Source organism: Acinonyx jubatus, chromosome C1, assembly GCF_027475565.1.
Source record: "Acinonyx jubatus isolate Ajub_Pintada_27869175 chromosome C1, VMU_Ajub_asm_v1.0, whole genome shotgun sequence".
Lineage (NCBI taxonomy): Eukaryota > Metazoa > Chordata > Mammalia > Carnivora > Felidae > Acinonyx > Acinonyx jubatus.
The window spans coordinates 203255936-203276026 of record NC_069381.1 but is presented as its reverse complement, the minus strand read 5'-3'; the positions used below and the strand labels follow the sequence as shown (position 1 = coordinate 203276026).

Below are 20091 nucleotides of genomic sequence, written 5' to 3'. Positions count from 1 at the left end.
GTCCGTCACTTATCCACAAACCTGATTTCTTAAAGGGAATTTGATCACTAGCAATATACATAAAATATACCTTAACCATTTTCTCAATACCCAGAAATTAAATATAATCAGATACAATAACATCCTTACTTAATGATGACATTTTCTATATAAAAAAGTGCCACTGGGTAAAATTACACAACCCATCAATTTCAAGCATCTAGGGAAATTGAGTCCCTGAATAAAACTCACTATGGAGGCATACAAAAGTCGGGGCAATTCTCGTTAAAAGATCATCCTACAATTTTTGGTGCTTCTTCCTATAACCTGAAGAAAAAAATCACAGAAAGGCAGAGATGTGACAGCAAAATATTTGTATTCTGCTGTCTGCAGTGGGAAAGAGAAAGCCGTGTTACTTCTCCTTCCCTGAATCAACCGTTGTAGCACATCTCCAGGCAACCTCTTCAGGCTGGCTTAGTACCTTCCATGGGTGTCTTTAATGGCGATTCATTATAAAGCTGAGAAAAGGTCAGCCCCTACAGAGCCACACCTGGAAAGAAACTCAGTCAGCCCATACTACCAAAGGAAGTGAAATTAGATTGCAATCACACTAAGTTGTGTCGCTCCAGCTTCTTGAATTGGTCACATGGCTGTTCACGGCCAAACTTCCTGGAGGAGTTGGTTTACCATGACAGCGACCTATTTCTCAACGTGCATCAAGCTGTTTACACCTGTGGTATCTCCAACCCCACCATTGTACAAATTCTGCATTTTAACAAGTAAACTTCAAAACGGGTTGGGGAGTGGGTGCCTGAGTGACTCAGTTCAGCGTCTTGAGATTTCGGCTGAAGTCGTGATCTCGCAGTTCGTGAGGTTGAACCCCGCGTTGGGCTCTGTGCTGGCGGCACGGAGCCTGCTTGGGATTCTCCCTCTCCCTCTCTCTCTGCCCCTCCCTGCTCTCAAAAATAAATAAATAAACAAAAAAAAACCCAAATTCTGCATTTTATAGATATGAATAATCTACAAGTCGTCAAAAGGAAGCTTCTGCCTCTCCATCTCTCCATGGTTGACCTTCTTCTCTTTCTGGAAAACCTCTGCTGGCTTGGTTGCTGGGCAGTCTGCCATCCTGATTTTGCTTCTTGGACTGCTCCCACTCTTTCTGCCTTTCCTCTTCCAACCCCAAGAAGTGCTGGTCCCTGAAGGAATGCTCTTTGCCCTTTTCTCTATTTCCATGCATCCTTGGCTACTTCAGTCATGCCCAAGGTTTCAAGCCCATGGATTCATGTGCATGGCTCCCAAACCTCCCAAGTCTCTAGCCCCGACTTCTCTCAAAAGTTCCCATACTGACCTTCCAAATGCTTTCTGGATAATCATGTCAACAACTCCAACTCAAAATGCACAACGCAGTAAATCATTTCCAGGACTTACTACCTGTTTTTATTATTTGCACTTCCAGCCTCTCAGTTACGCAGATTCAAAACCTTGGAGTCATTCTCCACCCCACTCTCTTCTTCATTTTCCAACTGTCAGCTAGGTGCAAGACCTTGTCCATTTCAAGTCCTCAGAGTTTCCAGCTTCTGTGTCTCCACTGTACCTGCCATTGGCCCAGTCCAGACACTTCTCTCCTGCCACCAGGAATCCTGTTTTCTTTACCTCCCTCTTCCATTTTCTTCAGTTTATCTTACAGGATGGGAAAAATCGTAATGATCACATCGTAATCATGATGACAAAAACTGAGTCTTTATCATTGTACAACCAGTGCCTAGCAGGCTCCATCCTAAATATTAATATTTTTAATTTGTGTCAGTGCAGCTCTGATCATGTGATCTTTTCTTTTTCTCTGGCCTTCAGTGTTTTCCCAATTAAAGAAACACTCTTTTGGATAAATACTGACCATGTTAACAGAAAGAGATCTCAGAGAGTGACTGGTGACCTAAAGTAAGGTAGAAAAGCTAGGGTTCTACCTATAAAACCTATACAGTATGTTAGGAGACAGATTTTTGAGGAAGGATAATGTGTTTGGGTTTTGACCTCAGGAATTTGAAATGCTTATGGGATATTGGATGGAGATAGCCACAGGCATTGGTACTCAAGAGAAAGATCTAGGCTAGATCTGAAGGATTTAGAGATAGAAAGATAGTTCAACATGCTGTTGAGTGTTTCCCCTCTGGAGCCAGACTGCTGGGTTCAGGTTGCATTTCTCCTGCTAACTATAACTAGCTCTGAGAACCTCTCAATGTTCTTAACTTCTCTGTGCCTCCCTTTCCTCATTTTTAAAATGGCTTTAAAACCTCTATCTTTTAATTTGTCATAAGAATTAAATATCATGAGAACAGTGCCTGGCATATAGTAAACACTAGATAGGTGTTTGTTATAATTATTTACATAATAATTGAATATTTGAGCATGAATGAGATCACCCAAAGAGAAAATATGAAAGAAGGAAAGAAGAAAGAAAGAAAGAAAGAAAGAAAGAAAGAAAGAGAAAGGAAGGAAGGAAGAAAGAAAGAAAGAAAAAGAAGAAGAAGGAAGGAAGGAAGGAAGGAAGGAAGAAAGAGAAAAGAAGAAGAAGACAAGAACATGATGAGAGACTGTCCTGATTCTGGCCCAAACTAGGTACTAACTACAAAAATGATAATACATAGTTCTGACCTTCGTGAGGTTTATGATCCCACGGGAAAGGGCATAGCTTCTGTAGCTGAGACATGAGGACCGTGTAATGAGAAAACAAAAAGGAGAAAGCTTTGAAAAAGAAAAAATCTCTCTATTCAAGCACGATGTCCAGTTCTTGGGCAGAAGTTCTAAGTGAAAAAGGGAAAACAAGAGGAGAGAGAAAGCATTCCTTCCATGTCAGGGCTCAGAATATAAAAATGATAATCGGTGTTGGTTTCTTCATCATCTGGAGCCCCAGCCTAGAACAGAACCTCCAGCATTTACCCACAAAGGTCCTCGCCTGGAACCTAGGAGCGTCAGTGCTGGGAGCATGCTGCACTGGGGACAGCAGTGGGGGACTGGCGGGGGGAAGGTGCTGTCCGTGACCCACTCTGGTGCTGGAGCTAGGCTGAAACATGCAAAACAAACAAACGAACTAACTAACTAACGGCCAAAGCCAGTAAGCTGCACACAGGACAATACATTGAATCCTGCTTGAATATTTCCCTCCTCCTATTTATAGCTTCTTCGCCTTTATTAAAGTTGCCAGTGATGTCACATTACACTGCTTTGGGGGAATGTGTTTACTTCTGCCAGCTCAGATCCATTCCCCTGCAAAGAGCAGTAACTGCCGGGGTTTGGCCGAGAAAAAAGAAGCTACTTCCTGGCAAGGTTTGTGGGGCCAGCAAATGGAGCACCAGTGACTCAGAGCAGGGAAGGTCAAGATGAGAAGTCCTTCCAGGTCTTTTGTTTTCACTAAGCCATGGCAGAGCCCTCCGTGACTGTACCCACCATGGGGATCCTGAACCAAATGTTAGGAAAGCTGAGTTGTGATCCCAGCTCTGATCCTGTCTCCCTCAAAGACTTTGAACAAGTCAGTTAACCACTGTGGGCCTTAATTTCCTCACCCTTAAACAGAAGGGTTGGGTTAGATGGTGTAGAAGGAAACTTCCAACATTCTGTAGATCTCTAATGTCATAGTGCCCTGCATTCATGTGATGGGCAAGGTTTTGCTGCAACAGAAAAAAACCCCAACTTCTCAATACTTAACATAGCTTATATGACTTTTTAAAGTATTTATTTATTAATCTTGAGAGAGAGAGAGTGAGTGTGAGCAGGGGAGGGGGAGAGAGAGGGAGTATCCCAAGCAGGCTCCACGCTGTCAGCACAGAGCCTGATGCAGGACTCGATCTCATGAACCGCGAGATCATGACCTGAGCCAAAATCAAGAGTCAGACACTCAACCGACTGAGCCACCCAGACGCCCCTCCCACGGCTTGTATGATTACTACCTCACACAAAGTCAGCTGCAGGTTTGGGCAACTCTCCAGAGCAATTGCCTTCCACAAATTAATCTTCCAGGCTGATTCATGCTCCAACTATTATTTATACCACCTGGAACATATGGTCTCACTAGTTTCACGCAAGGAAGGAAGGAACTAGAGAATCATACCTGGGCTTTTCACTGACTCTGCTGACATGTGACATACATCACTTTCACTCAGTTTACATTGACCAGAATGAGTCATATCCTTGACCTGGTGTTAGAAGAGGAAGGGCCCGAGAAGGGATTGAGAAGTGGAAATTTTCCACGTTCTCAGAAGGAGAGAAGAGCTGGATGTTGGTACGTGCTAGAGAGAAGAGCTGGATGTCGGTACGTGCTAGTAACATCTACACACAGCTCCCCATCGAAGACAAAGTCTTGTTATTTTTCCAGTTGCTTCACATGCACTCAGTTCTGACAGTGTTTCGAGGTCAATAGAGAAGATGTTACTATCTTCCTTTTACCGAGGGGGAAACCCAGAAAGGCTGGGCAACAAATATGTCGCAAAGCTGCCTAATGTCTGGGATGGCACTGGATTCCAAGCCTCATGCTCTCGGCTTCCTGCTGGTTTGAAGAATCGCAGATTTATATCAAATGACCTGGATTGGAATCCTGATCCTTTATTACACTGGCCAGCAATTACCTTCTCCGAGCCTCAACTTTCATACCTACATTAACAGCAGCGGAGATCTAGTTCAGAGTTTGCTTGAGAGGATTAAGTAAGATAATCAAAGGGAAAACACCTATCACAGAACAAGGCAAATACTGAGTAAACAATACGTTCTGTCCTTTTAAGTACACCACAGTGTCGTCAAATGTTTCAAAGACATAAACTATGTATTCTCACATCCAGAGAGCCCTGCACACAGGAAGATTCCACTAATGTTATAAGTTAACCAGAAACAGCGTTCTTTTTATCGGAAATCATCTCTGGGAAGACTCTGACCACTTTGGCACCTAAGCAGATGTTGTGTTTTCCCAGCACCTGGTGACGCCCCAGAATGGAGTAGTAGGAGCTCAAAGCACTGGGTGACATGTGTGCTTGACATGTAATACGTGCTTCGTAAGTATTATGCATCGTGGTTTCTCCTTCCTTTTTGTCGTTTTCATTCCTTTCATGGAATGGTGGGTAGCAAAAGAGGAAAAGGAGCGAGGCTGGGGAAAGAGACGCTGCGGACTGAATATTTGTGTGCCCCGCCCCCAAATTCACATGTGGAAATCTACCCCCTCCCCCCCATATGACAGTATTAGGAGGTGGGGCTTTGGGGAGGTGATTTGGTCATGAGGGTGGGGTCCTCATGAATGAGATTAGTACCCTCAAAAGAAGAAGCCAGAGAGTTAGCTTCCTCTTTTTCTGTCCTGTGAGGATACAAGAAGTCAGCCATCCACACACCAGAAGGGGGTCATGACCAGAATCCGATCACACTGGAAGCCTGATCACAGACCGCCAGCCTCCAGAACTATGAGAAATACATTTCTGTTGTTTATAAGCCACCCAGTCTATGATATTTTGTTATAGCAGCTGGAACAGATGAAGACAAGAGAGAACATGCCATACACCATCTTTGAACAGGGGGTGGAAAACCAGTAAGGACAGAAAAGGGTATGGCTATTGATGTGAAGAATTTTTTTTTTTTAATTAAAAAAAATTTGTTAATGTTTATTTATTTTGGAGAGACAGAGACAGAGTGCAAAAGGGGGAGGGGCAGGGAGGGGGAGACCCAGAATCCAAAGCAGGCTCCAGGCTCCGAGCTGTCAGCGCAGAGCCTGACGCGGGCTGCAAACTCACGAACCGTGAGATCATGACCTGAGCCGAAGTCGGAGGCTCAACTGACCCAGACACCTAAGTGCCTGTAATGAATTCTTTCATCACGTTCCTTAGCAATAAAATACAAGTTAAGAAAAGAAATCCCTAGAGCTGGGAGAACAGAATTTCAGCCCTATGGTGAAGGGGGCAGGAGAGGAGCAAAGAGAAGGAAGAAGAGGTTGTGCAGGACAAAAGGACAATGTTGTCCCTGCCTCCCCTCCTCCACACCATGAATGGAGGCTACTGTGGCTTGAAGCTCTTCGTTGCCTGTGTCAAAGACCAAATCCCAACTGCCTAAAGCTGCTCTAATGATCCAGTGCCATGGGGCCATGGGCTCCTCCTTCAAACAAGTGACCTTGGCTGGTTATCTCCATGGTAACAGCTCACATCCCAAACTGTTCCTTCCTGTGTGGGAAGAAACATTTCAGAAATGGAGAAAGGCAAAACCGAACAGTAGCTTTTTTTCTCTTATGACCCTTCTTCTTTGGCAAGTCGTATCCTTTTCCTGACCATTGCAGTCTCCTGAGGAAACCGTGCACAAAAGAGACAGTTCAGTGACTTTATTTGCAGATGTCCATCCAGGACACAATTTAAAAAGTAGAAGCCGGGAGCGGCTTTTCCTTCAGTTTCATACAGCACTTGGTATTTTTCACCCCCCCCCCCCCACCGCCCCCAAAGGGAAAGGGCAGTACGTCCTCCTCGTGGTGGAAGAGAGGACGCAGGTCAGAGAGGAGGGGTGCTTTCCGCACAGGCGCGGAGCAACAGAGCCACGGAGTTAGGCTAGAAAGCCAGACATAACAAGACTGAGCCTCTACTGAAGCCCCATTCACACCCCGCCTGCCTGCGGTCCAGCCCCTGCCTGAGCGGCCAGCCTGGTCAACGAGCTGACCTATCTCCCTCCAGCCCTAGACTCTGCCTCCTGTCCCATAAAGCCATGACACTCCCGGTGATTTTCTCCAATAGGATGCCTAGATGTGGGGCAACTGCGTTGTAAGCTCACTGTTCTGTCTGTTCCACAGTGTCTATGATCAGAGTGACATTTTACAGGATGGTAACTGACTCTTCCGCATCTGAACCCCGGAAGTGCCTGCCTGAACACAAAACCCTCCAGTTGTGGATCTCAAATGCACCATGGGGTCTACTTTCCAACCAGAATCACAAGCCAAGAGCACTCTTTCCCTGGCCCGATTTCAGCCTTTCCCGGTAGTTTTGATCCCATGATTCTGTCCATGAAAGAAAACTTTTTCTCTGCAGCATCCCTGCCTGACTTTGACGTACAAAGGTGTAATTAGAACAGCATGGAACAAGCAGGATGATCCATTTACCTCATCCCTAACATTTCAGTGCTTTAAAATATGTTTCTAATATCCTAGGTGCATAGGGCCAAATTCTCTTCTCAGTTTTTCACATGCATGAGTAAATCCACACAGACTAAACCCCTTGGGCCTTAGGTTTTGCTTAGAAGTTCTTCTTCTTCTTTTTTTTTTTTAAAGAAAACAAATACTCCATTAAAACGACATAGTGTACTCTTCATATTTTTAGGACAATTAGAGTTTAGAATTCCCTCTTCTTCCGCCCCTGGTTAAAAAGAAAAAAAAAAAATCTTAACTCTTCCTTCACCAAGAATGACATGAAGCCAGGATTAATTGAAAGGCTTTCTTTTCAGATAATGTTCTCATGTTATGTTGTCAAAATACCAACTGGTGACTTGAGATCCTTGATGCGCTTTGGGAAGAATCCAGGCTGTCCTTTTGCCAGATAAATACTTTAGGGAGACAGTTATTTGTGAACCTAATGGAAACATTTACTTGAAACAGAAAAGCTAAACTCACAGGAAACAGAGAAACATAAAAGTAAGGCCCCTCTCTACCAAATGCTTGTCTCAAAATGGGTCACCGGTTTTGGTCATTTTTCTTTAGGACTTCCGACTGTGGAAATAGCAATCATAAAGGAGAGGTCGCAGCATCCTGGCCGCTGGCCGGGCCTCGGCCCGTGCGCTGGAGCGAAATCAACACCAAGTGGGAGGAGCTAGACAGTCAGGTGACTGGGACCGGAAGGAGCGCGAAGGCCGACCCACCGCGTGGGCGCTTCGCTTTGCCCCTAAGCTTATGTTGCTGCGTGTGCTGCAACTCGCTGCCCCTTAGTCTGTGCTGCCGTGGCCACTTGTGGATAGTGTTTGTGTAGCCAATATGCAAATCAAATGTTTTCCGGCGACCAAATTTGGAGCAACATCTTTACAGCAATTGCCATGTCACAGGCGTGTTCAAATTCAAGGGTCCCACAGCCCCCAAATTTAAAATGAGAGGTGGATGCAACACCCATCTACAGTTTTATTTTGTTTTGCTTTATTCATGGCAAAGCATATCAAAGGATGGGGAAGCCCAGCCCTGCTCACTCCATGATTCAGGCAGAAATAAGATACAACTTCATGTGAGTCTGACTCGGAAGATGATCCGGATCCAGAGACGGCTTGGGAAATGGCTGGCATGTCCTGGAAACTAGGAATTATATTGAAGACTCCAAGACAGAACCCATAATTTCGTAGGGAAAATGTGTTTTATTTAAATTAAAAAATAGTGTGAAAATTACAAACTGTTAAATACAGAAGACAATTTTATACAACTTAATAGAATAAGAAGGAAGTATATACATCACTTTTTTAATAGGCGCAGATAGACTTGCACCAAACTTCAGGATTAAGCAATGGAAAATGTGACCATGCACAAGTCCGTCGCAGTGAAGTTTCAGAATTCAAGTGATTCCAGGCAAGGAGCCAAACTTAACTTGGCTTCTTTCACCTTAAACAGCCCCCTTGGAGTAAATCCACACTCGCAATTTTAAAGTGAACGGCGGGCCCTTCCCGCCCCCCCCCCCCCCCAAACATAAATTTCCTCTAGCACTGTGTTAAGGCAAACTGATAAACCAGTTTCTCCACTGTTAACCCTTCCATGGGAACAGTGGTTATTGCTATCTCCAATCAAGGGAGAGTATGTCTTTTAAAAAAAAAAAATCTTTTTTTTTCTTTTTTTTTTTTTTTTGTTTTTACTAGAATTAAATTTGACCTTTTGGTGTGTTTCTCTTCCTGCTTGCCTTCAAGGGCCGAACGGCTCTGCTACAAAGCTACTGACCGCAGGAACACACGGAGACATTAGCAAGCATTCCTGAGCGTTTGCTTTTAGATTTCTCGTCTCTCGGCTGAAGTATTAACATTCTGCTACCCAGAGAACTTTGCAGAGTACGATGTGGTATGTGCCTCCCTGGTTCACTCCTGGGAAAACGACAGCCTGAACAGGGGGGGTGATGCGCCCTGGATTTCCCAGTTACGTGCGTTCTGGGTCTCCAACTGCTCCTTTAAATAACAGATCCATTCTCAGGCTGACTGGCTGAGTGGGAAATATTTTGTCCAAGCTTCCTCACACCAGGCCATACAGGATTTATCACAGAGTCTTAAAATCCAAAGACATCCTCCCGGCCCCCTGGGGATCTCAATTCAGGAGCCTCATGAAGGCAGTGAGCCTCTTGATGACAAGCCCAGGACCACACAGCAGATCAGCGTCCGGGCTCGGGATCAGAAAACAGAACCCGAACCCCTGCTTTGTGCGACCTCCGCCTGAGTATGCCCTTCTAGGTCTCGGCGCCGAGACGAAACGCCACACGGTGGAGGCCCACGTTACGATGACTCCCAGCTCCGAAAACGACGCTGGGAAAAAAGCAGCAGCAGAGCTAATGGCTTGGCCTAGTTCAACCCCACCATCACCCCTTCTGGAAAGATCCAGAAGAGTCCCCTGCATGGCTATTCAGAGTGCAGGTTAGATTCTGGGGAAGCCCTTGCAACCAAGAAAATGTCCCGCCAGCATGAGAGGCCAGATGGTCTGAGGTCAGAGTTCAAGGTCATAGGTTAGACAAAGGGTCAAAATAGCAGATTACATTTTATAATCCCAGCCAAGGTTATCAGGCTTACAGGTTGCTTTTTCTTTTTTCTTACAGTATGCAAATGAGCCAGGTTTCGCTCTCCAGCTTTCTGCTATCAAACAAAAGTCTTCCCTCAGACATCCCCCCTCTAACCTAAAAGACCTCCAAAATAAGTGCTGTAGACCACTACAGAGACACAGGAGAGGTACTTACAGCCAATCAGATCTAGAACAAAGCTCTAGGCAAATTAGCAGATCAAAACTAGTCCCTCAGCGTGTCCTGGGTGTTGGGCAGCCCTGGGAGGGGGGCAGACGCCGCAGGAGTTAGTTACCCAGGGCATCCAGCGCGGAAACAACAGCAAGCACGGCCACCTGCCGAATTCTGAACCGGAACCCCAGCCCCCAGGCCCCAAAGTGAGCGTACACACTGCACGTCTTCAGGGCTTTTCCGTGGCAGGTCTACACCGCAGGCCCGGCGCAGGCGTGGACAACTGGCTGCTCCCTCCTGCTGAGCCTTGGCCCCCCATTCAGGGGCTTGCCCAAGGTCTCTTTAAAGTGGCAGCGGCATGCACTGCAAAAGTGAAACCAGACACGGAAAGTGTCCGTCCCCTCTCTGAGAGTGCTGGCTGATGGGGGGCTCCGGGGGTGCTAGGAATTCTGATGAATGTTCTCCGAGGAGCCTTCGCTGCTTTCGTTGAGGAGCGTCTCCGAGGCCTCCCCCAGCTCATCGTCTGCCCCCTCCTCCTGGATGGTGAGGTGCACGTCCGGTGTGGAGGACTCGGAGCTCACGCTGTCGCCTTCCATGGAGCAGAGGGTACAGGACAGGGCGGGCGCCACACTCTCCTGCAGCATGTTTAGCATCATGGGCACCTGCACCGACCTCAGGCCCGACACCATGGGCAGCGGCTTCATGGCCTCCCCCCAGAGCCTCTCCTCATCCTTGTACAGCAGCAGCAGGCTGGACTTCTTCTCCCGCCTCTTAGATTTCATATAGCCCAGCATGATTCCGATCAAGAAGATGCCGTAGAAGGACATGACGACCAGAATGTAGAAGTACTCGTTGCCGTTGCTGCTCCCTCTGCCCGGCACGTGGGACACAAGGTGGCCGCTGGGGGCTGCGGTGCTGGGGTGCGTGCTGTTCAGAGGCTCCATCTCAGTATTGAAGCACCACTCAGCCAGGGTCTGGGGAGAAACCTGCAGGTTAGAACTCTCCCACGGGTCCACGGTGCAGGGAGGGGGGGGGTGAGCATAAGGTTTGTGGGATTGCAACATCGTAAAAGCCTGTAACTGCACCGGGCAGGGGCGGGAAGAGGTCCCACAAACTAGTTGGCAGACGTTAGCAATGAAAGGTCAGAGTGGAGGGGGAAGATAGGGAGAAACGTGACCAGGGGTTTTCTTTTTGCAGTGTATACATGTCCTCATAATTGCATTTCCTAAAGTGAGCGTGTCAAAAGCATTGTTTTTTTTTTTTTTTTTTTTGAAAAGCAAAAGGAAAAAGTATAAGACGATGGGGCATAGAGGAAAATAAATAACATTTGAATCACTGGGAAGCTTTCTCTGAGCGAAAGAAAGAAAAAAAAGAAAAAGAAAGAAAGAGAGAAAGAAAAAGAAAGAGAAAAAAGCTAGCTTACATTTTGCTTCTCAGACCCAAACCTATTTTTAATTCAAACCCAAGTTTCCTTACAACAAAGAGAGGAAAGGAAAACTTCATCTGCTGGTTGCCAGAATGTTTCAAATGTTTCTGAAACAAAGTTGCATTGCTGACTTACCGAAGGCTAGCAAATTTCTTCCCAAGTCCGGAGTTGCTAAGTGGCCAAGCCCAAGAGCGTGCTTCCTCTGCGCGGGGCTCAGCTCAGCGCTCTGACACACTGCTCCCGGGATATATAGTCAAGAAGTGCATCGTCACGTGTCCGGGGAGGAAGATTTACAACAGAGGTTGGTCGTGGCAGAGTGAACAGTGCACTCGGAGCAGTGCAGTTCAGCTCACTGAACTGCACAGCTGCGCAAAGAAAGAGAGAGTCGGGGAAGCAGGGATGGCTTGTCATCCTCCAGCCCAGAGCCAGAGTTTCCAGGTGGCCCTGAATATAGTGAAAGGGGAGGGGCGGGGGGAGAATGTGCCCACTGGGAACGGTTAGCCCAAAGTCTGCGCTCATTGAAAATTAGTTAACTCCCTCTTGGGGAAAAACCATGATGCCTTCCACAGGTTTCCAGAGACCGTCAGGCACCATCATCTGGATAAAGGACAGTTGGAATCCAGTGCAGGATTGACGGTCAAGAAACTGGGACTTACGTTTCTGTTCTTCCTAACGACGCAAACTCCATAAATCCTTCCCAAACCTTTCTGCACTTCAGATTCCTGGTCTGTAAAACTGTTGGAGGTGAGGGCTTCACCATGCAGAATTCTGTGGACTGTGTGAGCTTTTGGATCCCTGTCAGCTTAATCATTCTAAGATTTAAGGCTGCCTGGTGCCAGATAGCCTTTTGAAAACATGGAGACGTTCTACCCGTCTTCTGCAGCCGGCTCATAGATGTATTTTTCATAATAAAAATATCTATTTTTTATAATAAACAGAGAATCCTCCAGCTTCTCTTCAATAGCGTGGGTAAGGTGAACATGGGTTATGGTGCAGGGCACCGTGGGTAGGTGTTGCCCCCGTTCGACGGCACTCAGCTCCTCCTTGGTGGTGTCACACAGAAGCCATCCACACATCTCTTGGCTGTCTCTGGAGGGTCGGGGGAAGGGCAGGAATTCTGCCGGTGACCCGCTGAGCTCAGTTCAAGCTTTTAAAACCTATGCAGACCTTGTGTTAAAATGGCCGCTGTGATCAAACTTGGAAAAGAGATTGAAGACTTTGATGTCAGTCCATCTGCTCCCCGGGATGCTTATTCTGAGAGGCTATTAGTCCAAGTTAAAGTAAACTGGGAGGGATGCTGCGTTCCCAGTTGTCTGCGGCCTATGAATCGCAGCCAGGCTATCTCGGGGAATCGACCCTAGAGAAAACATTTCTCGTGGTTCTGCTGCTGTTAAACCAGAGCTCAAGGCAAGCATGGCAACGTCTGGAATGTGTAGAGCCCAAGCACTGGGACTTTCACAGCTGCTCCACGAACTCTCCCAGCTTCGTGCCCGGCCCTAAGTCTATGAGGACACCTGTGCAAAGAGCGGGAGAATGAGCACGTGCTTCTATCTTCCCCACCGGTCTACTCACCTTATGCTTTAGGCTGTGTTCACCCGTAAGTCCCCAGCTGGCTCCAAGGTCAAAGCCCGGACCATTCCAACACCAAGATCATCTGTACACTCGACATTTGGTCATACCAATAAAGACATCCTCACGGCTACATTGATACTTGAAAAGCTGCACGGCTACCTTGGCCAAGGTAGATTTGGCCTTTGTAACTTGTTTTTATCATAAGCACCTGACAACTTCCATCTACAACGATGCTGACAGTGGTTTGTCAGGGTCATCGGAACGAGAGAGACATCGTTGATGGTGGAGCCCAGTATTGCATGTAATCCGTGCCTTGGGACATGACAGTGGCCAAACACTGCAAATCTACAACCCTCCGGAGGTGGAGAGGAGATGGCAGGTTTAAGAAGCAAGGAAGCATGAAGCCGGGTGCCGGGAAGCCGAGTCCGAAGCCGAAGTTGCAAACGAGAGAAATCCTCCAAATCAAGCCAACGGTCCCAAGGCCACAAAACCAAGAAAAAGATGGATGAATCCAGAATGAAGTCCAAAAGGCAAAGCAATTCAGAGACGTCGGAAGAACAAAATCTTGTACAGGCACGAGGGAGGGAAGAGCCCAGAGGAAACTTGGTTGGATGCCTGCTGGGTGTCTCTGCTTCTTCTGGGACCCCATGCAGACTCCACGCATAGATGTTTCTCCTACAGTTAAAGAAATGATGCAAGTGAAGCACTTAGTGCCATATCTGGCAGAATGCGTGTGCCCCATCTATGCTTCCTGCTGTCATTTTTGAGAGTGCTTTACTGCTAACGAGAACGTCAGGTTGTCTTCCGATGCGCATGTGCCTGACTTCAGATTTTTTATTGTTGCTCTTTCCTCTTCCATCAAGAATAGAATGGAAGACGTGGGGCTTGCCACCTCATTACCCACAGCCCAACCTTCTCTCCAGCTCTCACCCGTAACAGTATTATGCGAACAATAGCACTGAATAATGGCATACAACGTGAGGGAGGAAGGGAATGCATCTGCCAACTGCACTGTATCAGGGAAAGGATGGGGACATGCAACAATTACTAATTCCTTCTACTCTGTGTCACAGTTTCAAGAGACAGCAATGTTAAAGAAGAAAATCCTTTTCCAAATATTTTCTCCTAGTCTGTGGCTGGCATTTCCATTTTCTGAAGTGTCTCTTTTTTTTAATTTTTTTTAATGTTTATTTATTTTTGAGAGAGAGAGAGAGAGCATGGGCAGGGCAGGGGCAGAGAGAGAGGGAGACACAGACTCTGAAGCAGGCTCCAGGCTCTGAGCCATCAGCCCAGAGCCCGACGCGGGGCTGGAACCTACAAACCGTGAGATCATGACCTGAGCTGAAGTTGGATGCTTAACCAACTGAGCCACCCAGGTACCCCCGCCCCTTTTTTTTTAATCAAAGAAAATATTTTGTTCAAGCTCCCAAAACAAATTTGAGGAGTTAAGTTGGGTTTGAACTGAAGAAAAAAGCCAAGTGGGATCTGGAGAGAAAGTTTTCATTTGGGGGAAGTTGAAATCCATACATACATTCTTATCAAAGACCTGTCCCGAGTAGGGTTTTTCAAGTTTTTCAGAGTCTGCCAAGCCAAACCCTTCATGGCCTTTGCTACTCTTGTTTGGCTTTTTCCCTTCCCTTTTTCTTGCTTGGCCTTCAGTCTTTCTCTTTGTCTCTGGTTCATTCATACGGGGTACTGCCCATGCTGGCCTAGAAGACTCTTTGTTCCTCTTAAAATCAGTTTCTGTTTGCGTATCATCTTTTTCTTCTTGTGCCACTTACTAAGTTTTTCTCTTGACAATGTTGGGGTACCACCACAGTTGCTACCTCTTGAACATCTTTCATTACAGCATCACCATCAGGACGCCTGGGTGGCTCAGTTGGTTACATGTCCAACCTTTGATTTGGGCTCAGGCCAAGATCCGAAGGTTCATGGGATCCAGCCCCGCATTGGACTGTGCACTGTTACCACAGAGCCTGATTGAGTTTCTCTCTCTTCCTCTCTTTCTGCCCCTACCCTGCTTGTACACATGCTCGTGCTCTCTCTCTCTCTCTGCCTCTCTCAAAATAAATAAATAAACATTTTTAAAAAACACTATCCACTTAAAGAATACTTTTAAGTCTGGTGAGTTCCTTTGGGGCATTCATTTTTCTCTTTTCAGCATGCATGTTCCTTTTCCACTTACTCCATAAGCTTTTAGCCATATTTTACCTGCAAAGTGACAAACTAGGAAACTCACAGGACCCAGGTAGTCCACGCTGACCAGAAGCTTCCACACATCTGCTTTCCAGGCAGCCCCTTCCACACTTCCCGGAGTCCCCAGCCGTTGTGCTGTACTTCGAGAGCCAAGATGCCCCGGAAATCTTAACAATGTCCTTTGAAGAGCAAAACTTTCTTCATATTGATAGATGCCAACTCATCAAAATTTTTCACAGTTTGTGCTTTTTTTTGTATCTTAAGAAATTTGGGGGGCACCTGGGTGGCCCAGTCGGTTAAGGGTCTGACTTCGGCTCAGGTCATGATCTCATAGTGTACAAGTTCCAGCCTCACATCGGGCTCTGTGCTGACAGCTCAGAGCCTGGAGCCTGCTTCGGATTCTGTGTCTCCCTCTCTTTCTGCCCCTTCCCCACTTGTTCTCTGTCTCTCTCTGTCTCTCAAAAACAAATAAATGTAAAAAAAAAAATTTTTTTTTAAAGAAAAAGAAAAAAAGAAATTTTGTTTCAGGGCGCCTGGGTGGCTCAGTTGGTTAAGCATCCAATTTCAGCTCAGGTCATGATCTCACAGTTGGTGAGTTTGAGCCCCGCATTGAGCTCTGTGCTGACAGGGCAGAGCCTGGAAACTGCTTCAGATTCTATGCCTCTGTCTCTCTCTGCCCTTCCCCGACTCTTGCTGTCTCTCAAAAAAAAAAAAAATTATTAAATTTAAAAAAAAGAAATTTTGTCTCACCCAAAGTCACAAAGATTTTCTCCTATGAATTTTATCGCTTATCTCATATACTGAAGTCTATGATTCATGTCAAGTTAAATTTTGTATGTAGTGCAAGGTATACATCAAGACTCATTTTCTTTTTTTTTAATTTTTTTTTTAATGTTTATTTTTGAGACAGAGAGAGACAGAGCATGAACGGAGGAGGGTCAGGGAGAGAGGGAGACACAGAATCTGAAGCAGGCTCCGGGCTCTGAGCTGTCAGCACAGAGCCCAACGCAGGGCTCGAACTCATGGACTGTGAGATCATGACCTGAGCCGAAGTCAGATGCTTAACTGACTGAGCCACCCAGGTGCCCCTACACTCATTTTCTTTTTGTGTATGTTTGTTTCATTGCTCTAGCATCATCTACTGAAAAGACTGTCCTTGGCCCATTGAGTTACCTTGGAATCTTAGTCAAAAATCAATTAACCATATATGTGTAAGTCTGTTTCTGAGCTCTTTATTCTGTTCTTTTGATCTGTCTATCCTTGCATTGATGGCATGCTGTTTTGATAAATCGATTCTGAGCTGGCATTTTAAATGAGTCTAAGATATTTCACAGCCCATACCTAGCTGAACGTCTGTTATGAATCGAGCCTTTGGTAAAGGCTTTGCTTACCTCAACCCTGTGAGGTAAGTATCATGATAATCATTTCATGGATAAGGAAATTGAAAGTCAGTGAGGCTAAGAAAATTGCCCAAGGTCATGCCAATGGTAGTCGTCGACTCAGGATTTGAACCCAGGTCTGCACAATTCCAGAGCTCATTCTCTTTTTCCTACCCTTTGCCTCACTCAATGAAACAAAGAGACTGAGAAAAAGTAGAAAATAGAAGGTGGATATTTTTCCAAATTTTTTTGAGCCTTAATAAAACTTTCTTCTTTTCTAATGCTTCCATTTTATTTATTTATTTTGAGAGAGCGAGGGAGAGAGAGAAAGAGCGTGCACATGTGCTGGGGAGGGGCAGAAAGAGAGAATCCCAAGCAGGCCCCGAGATGTCAGCACAGAGTCCAACGCAGGGCTCAGTCCCACAAACCATGAGATCATGACCTGGGCTGAAATCAAGAGTCAGACACTCAACCGACTGAGCCACCCAGGCGCCCATAAAACTCTCCTTTAAAAAGTGAATTCCTGCATGGCCAGACATAAATGCAGGCATGCAGTTACAAATTGTTTATTCTGAACTCATGCTATCAAAAACATTGGAGGCTGCACCAAACTCAATATGTTCTCGAAGCTATCAGAGAAGTAGAAATACTTTTAACCTTTCTCCGTATGGCCCATAGTAAAACAATTTCCCTTTTGCTCATAGTCATAACTGATTTCTGGTCTTGTTTTGATTTTTTTTTCCCCCTGACACAGTCCTGACACACAACTTTCTCCAGAGCTTTGAGTATTTTAACTTCCTGGTAACGTCATTTTTACCAAATGACCCTGGCCACACATCTCTGAAATTATGTTCGCAGCTTCTGTGACTAAACAAAGTCAGTGCTGGGATAACAGCACGGCGGCGGATCTCATCAGATGAAATGGAAGTCTGGAGTCCAGAGATCTGACCCGGCTCGGCCTCACCCGGGCTACGTGACTGGTTCAATTACATCATTTCTCTGTGTTTCAGTTCTGGCCCCTCAGGCATGTCAAGAGTAGGATAATTAATTGTCTCAGGATACTCGGAAAAGTCCCATAAACCATGAGGATAGCCATCTTCAGACTGGGCTGTGAGGAACAGAGACAACGAGATGTGAGATAACCAGGCTACAGGACTGGCAGAGTATTGCAAAATGCAACTCTCAGTGTCTACCCCTGATGTTGCTTTTCCCAGAAACCCTTCCAGAAAAGTGGCGTCTGGGAACTCTTGGCGTGGTCATCCCTTGTAATGCCCTGAGTCACCCTTCCTAGACCCATACTTCTTAGCATCCCTAGCACTTGGGGTAAAACGGGGCTGGGTATCTTCTAGTGCTTCGCAAGACCTCCAGACCCTCCTACAGCACCAGCTATGTCTCAGGGGGGATGTGGCTGGAGGCAGGACATCACCCACAAGAAATTAGGATGCAAGAACTCAGGAGTCTTGAAGTTAGAGAATGCCTGATAAAGTGGTCATTAACTTCCCCTTGTTATTTATTCCGACCCTCTTTCACCTGATACTTGTTTAGCAAATGCTTGCGTAGTGCTTGAAATGTCTCAGGAACCACCATAAACACGTTACAAATTTCATCTTATTTAATCTTCCTAAAAATCCTTTGAGATTGGCTCTCGTATCATCCCTGTTACACGGATAAGGAAACTGAGGCCCAGAGTAGTTGAAGTAGCCTGCCCAAGACCCCACAGCTAGTACATGGCAGAGCTGGCATTGGAGCCCAGAGCTGAGATTCGGAACCCAGAGTCCGTGGGTCTAACCGCTACACCACATGGCTGATTCTGGTTATTGAATAGCGCTATGTATGCCCTGGAACCGGAGTCAGTGAAAAGAGAGAGGGTCTAAATGTCCCCTGCAGCCTGCAGCCTGCTAGACACAGAGAACTAGGGTCCTACCAACATCTGGAAAAATCTGAAGGGTGAGAGACTGTGTCCAGCGCTGGCTGTGGAGAAAGGCTTTTGAGTAAGGAAAGCTCATGCTCCCAGAGTTTGTCAGGAGAAAGACATGGGAGTGCTTTGGATAGTCCAGACAAGGGCCACAGCGGAGGGAGCTCACAGACCTGGGATGCAGGCTGTTCCTGCCCAAGATGGCAGCCCAAGGGCTGAGGGAAGAGATTGTTCCCCGTGTCCCAAGAAAGTGCCCGGCATGGGGGCAGAGCCCATGGTCCTACCCACCAATAGCTTTCAGTCTTCCCGAGGCCTTAGGGGAGAGGTGCTCCTAGGGAGAGGGAATGACAGAAGTTTTAACTGTAAATGAACTTGAGAAATTCCGACCATCATGTGGGAATCAATGTTTTAATTACTGAACCGAGGCTGTTTGGGCAGACTGGAAGAGACAGAGGACTTTTTGTTACCTAAGAGGGACCAGAAAGGCCGTGGGATCTGCCCCCAGACTTCCACCCTGGGGCAGAGGAAGAACGGGCCCCAGAGAATGAGTCTGAAGTGGCAGCGGCACTCATCCTAAGGGCCACCTCGTGATGACACGCGGGAGATATCGGGAGATATCTATTTATCGGGAGATAACATGTGCAGAACGCTGGGCACGGTGCCTGGAACTGGCCAGCATCCACTTATCATAAATACTAAACAGTATCAGAAAAACACAAAAAGACAATACTTGGGGGAGCTCCACGGTATCATCTATCTGAAACTTACGTCGAAGGACTGGAAGTGATTATTCACTGTACCACTCCGGGCACCTACAGTAGACAACAGCAATAAGGAGCTAAGTACCCCCCACCCCCCACGGACTTCCCTCTTTAGTTTTCACAAGAGCCCCGTGAGGGCTACCGTGAACAGACCTGTAGAAATGTGGAGAAGGGGGTCCGAGAAGGCGAGTAACTCGTCCCGCTCCCACAGCAGGACACAGCCGACCTGTGACGGGTCGTCCTGCCTCCCACTGAAACCACGCCAGACACGTAGTCCTTTCCTGGGACACACACTGCTCAGCCGCTGCTGGTCACTTCCTCTGGCCCCAGCTAATCAAGGGGTCAGGACTGGCCTCGGGACACCATGGAGAAGGGCTTCAGTGATTCCAATTGAGCAGGGCAGAGCAGACAGTCTTTAAAAAAAAAAGTCTTCAGGCACTCCAAAGGTTTTCTTAAACCCTCTAAGTGACGGATCATGACACAGGGCCCACTGAAAGCTAAGAGGTGGACTGTAGTTCATAATGCGGTATTATATCCTTGACACTTGTTCGCAGTAGATCCTAAGCATTCTTACCACACACACACACACACACACACACACACACACACACAAAGTTGACCGTGTTAACCAAGTGAAGCGATGAATGTGTGAATTACCTTGCTCATGTGTACCTGTATCAAATCATCACATCGTACGCTCTAAACGTATGCAATCCTATTTGTCCCGTTATTCCTTAATAAAGTTAATAAAGAAACCCAAGACACAGAGCTGGACTAAGGCCCAGGACAGCCCAAAGCCAGTGGGCCGTGACGAGTCTCTTTCCTCTCAGTCATGGCTGCACAAGGGTCAGCGCAGCTAAGCATGGAGAATGGGAAGCTCCTCAGGTATACCTCACCTCTTGAGATCATGTAGGCAGGATTTGCCCGTAGGATCACAGCTGGGACCCTAAGAGACCAAAGC

General features: G+C 46.6%; 1 protein-coding gene and 1 pseudogene across 1 annotated transcript; both read right to left on the bottom strand.

Annotated features, from left to right (window-relative positions):
- Positions 1 to 8299: 8299 nt before the first annotated feature.
- Positions 8300 to 11591, bottom strand: KCNE4 (potassium voltage-gated channel subfamily E regulatory subunit 4). Its single transcript, XM_015073292.3, has 2 exons — positions 11443 to 11591; positions 8300 to 10855 (listed from the first exon to the last, which is right to left on the bottom strand). The coding sequence occupies exon 2, from the start codon at positions 10823 to 10825 to the stop codon at positions 10322 to 10324; it is 504 nt and encodes a 167-aa protein (XP_014928778.2). The 5' UTR covers positions 10826 to 10855; positions 11443 to 11591; the 3' UTR covers positions 8300 to 10321.
- Positions 11592 to 14112: 2521 nt separating this feature from the next.
- LOC106975908 (protein LLP homolog) lies at positions 14113 to 15083 on the bottom strand (annotated as a pseudogene).
- Between the last annotated feature and the right edge of the window lie 5008 nt (positions 15084 to 20091).

Coding starts and splice junctions, on each gene's coding strand:
- KCNE4 (XM_015073292.3), bottom strand. CDS start 10,825: ATGGAGCCTCTGAACAGCACGCACCCCAGCACCGCAGCCCCCAGCGGC.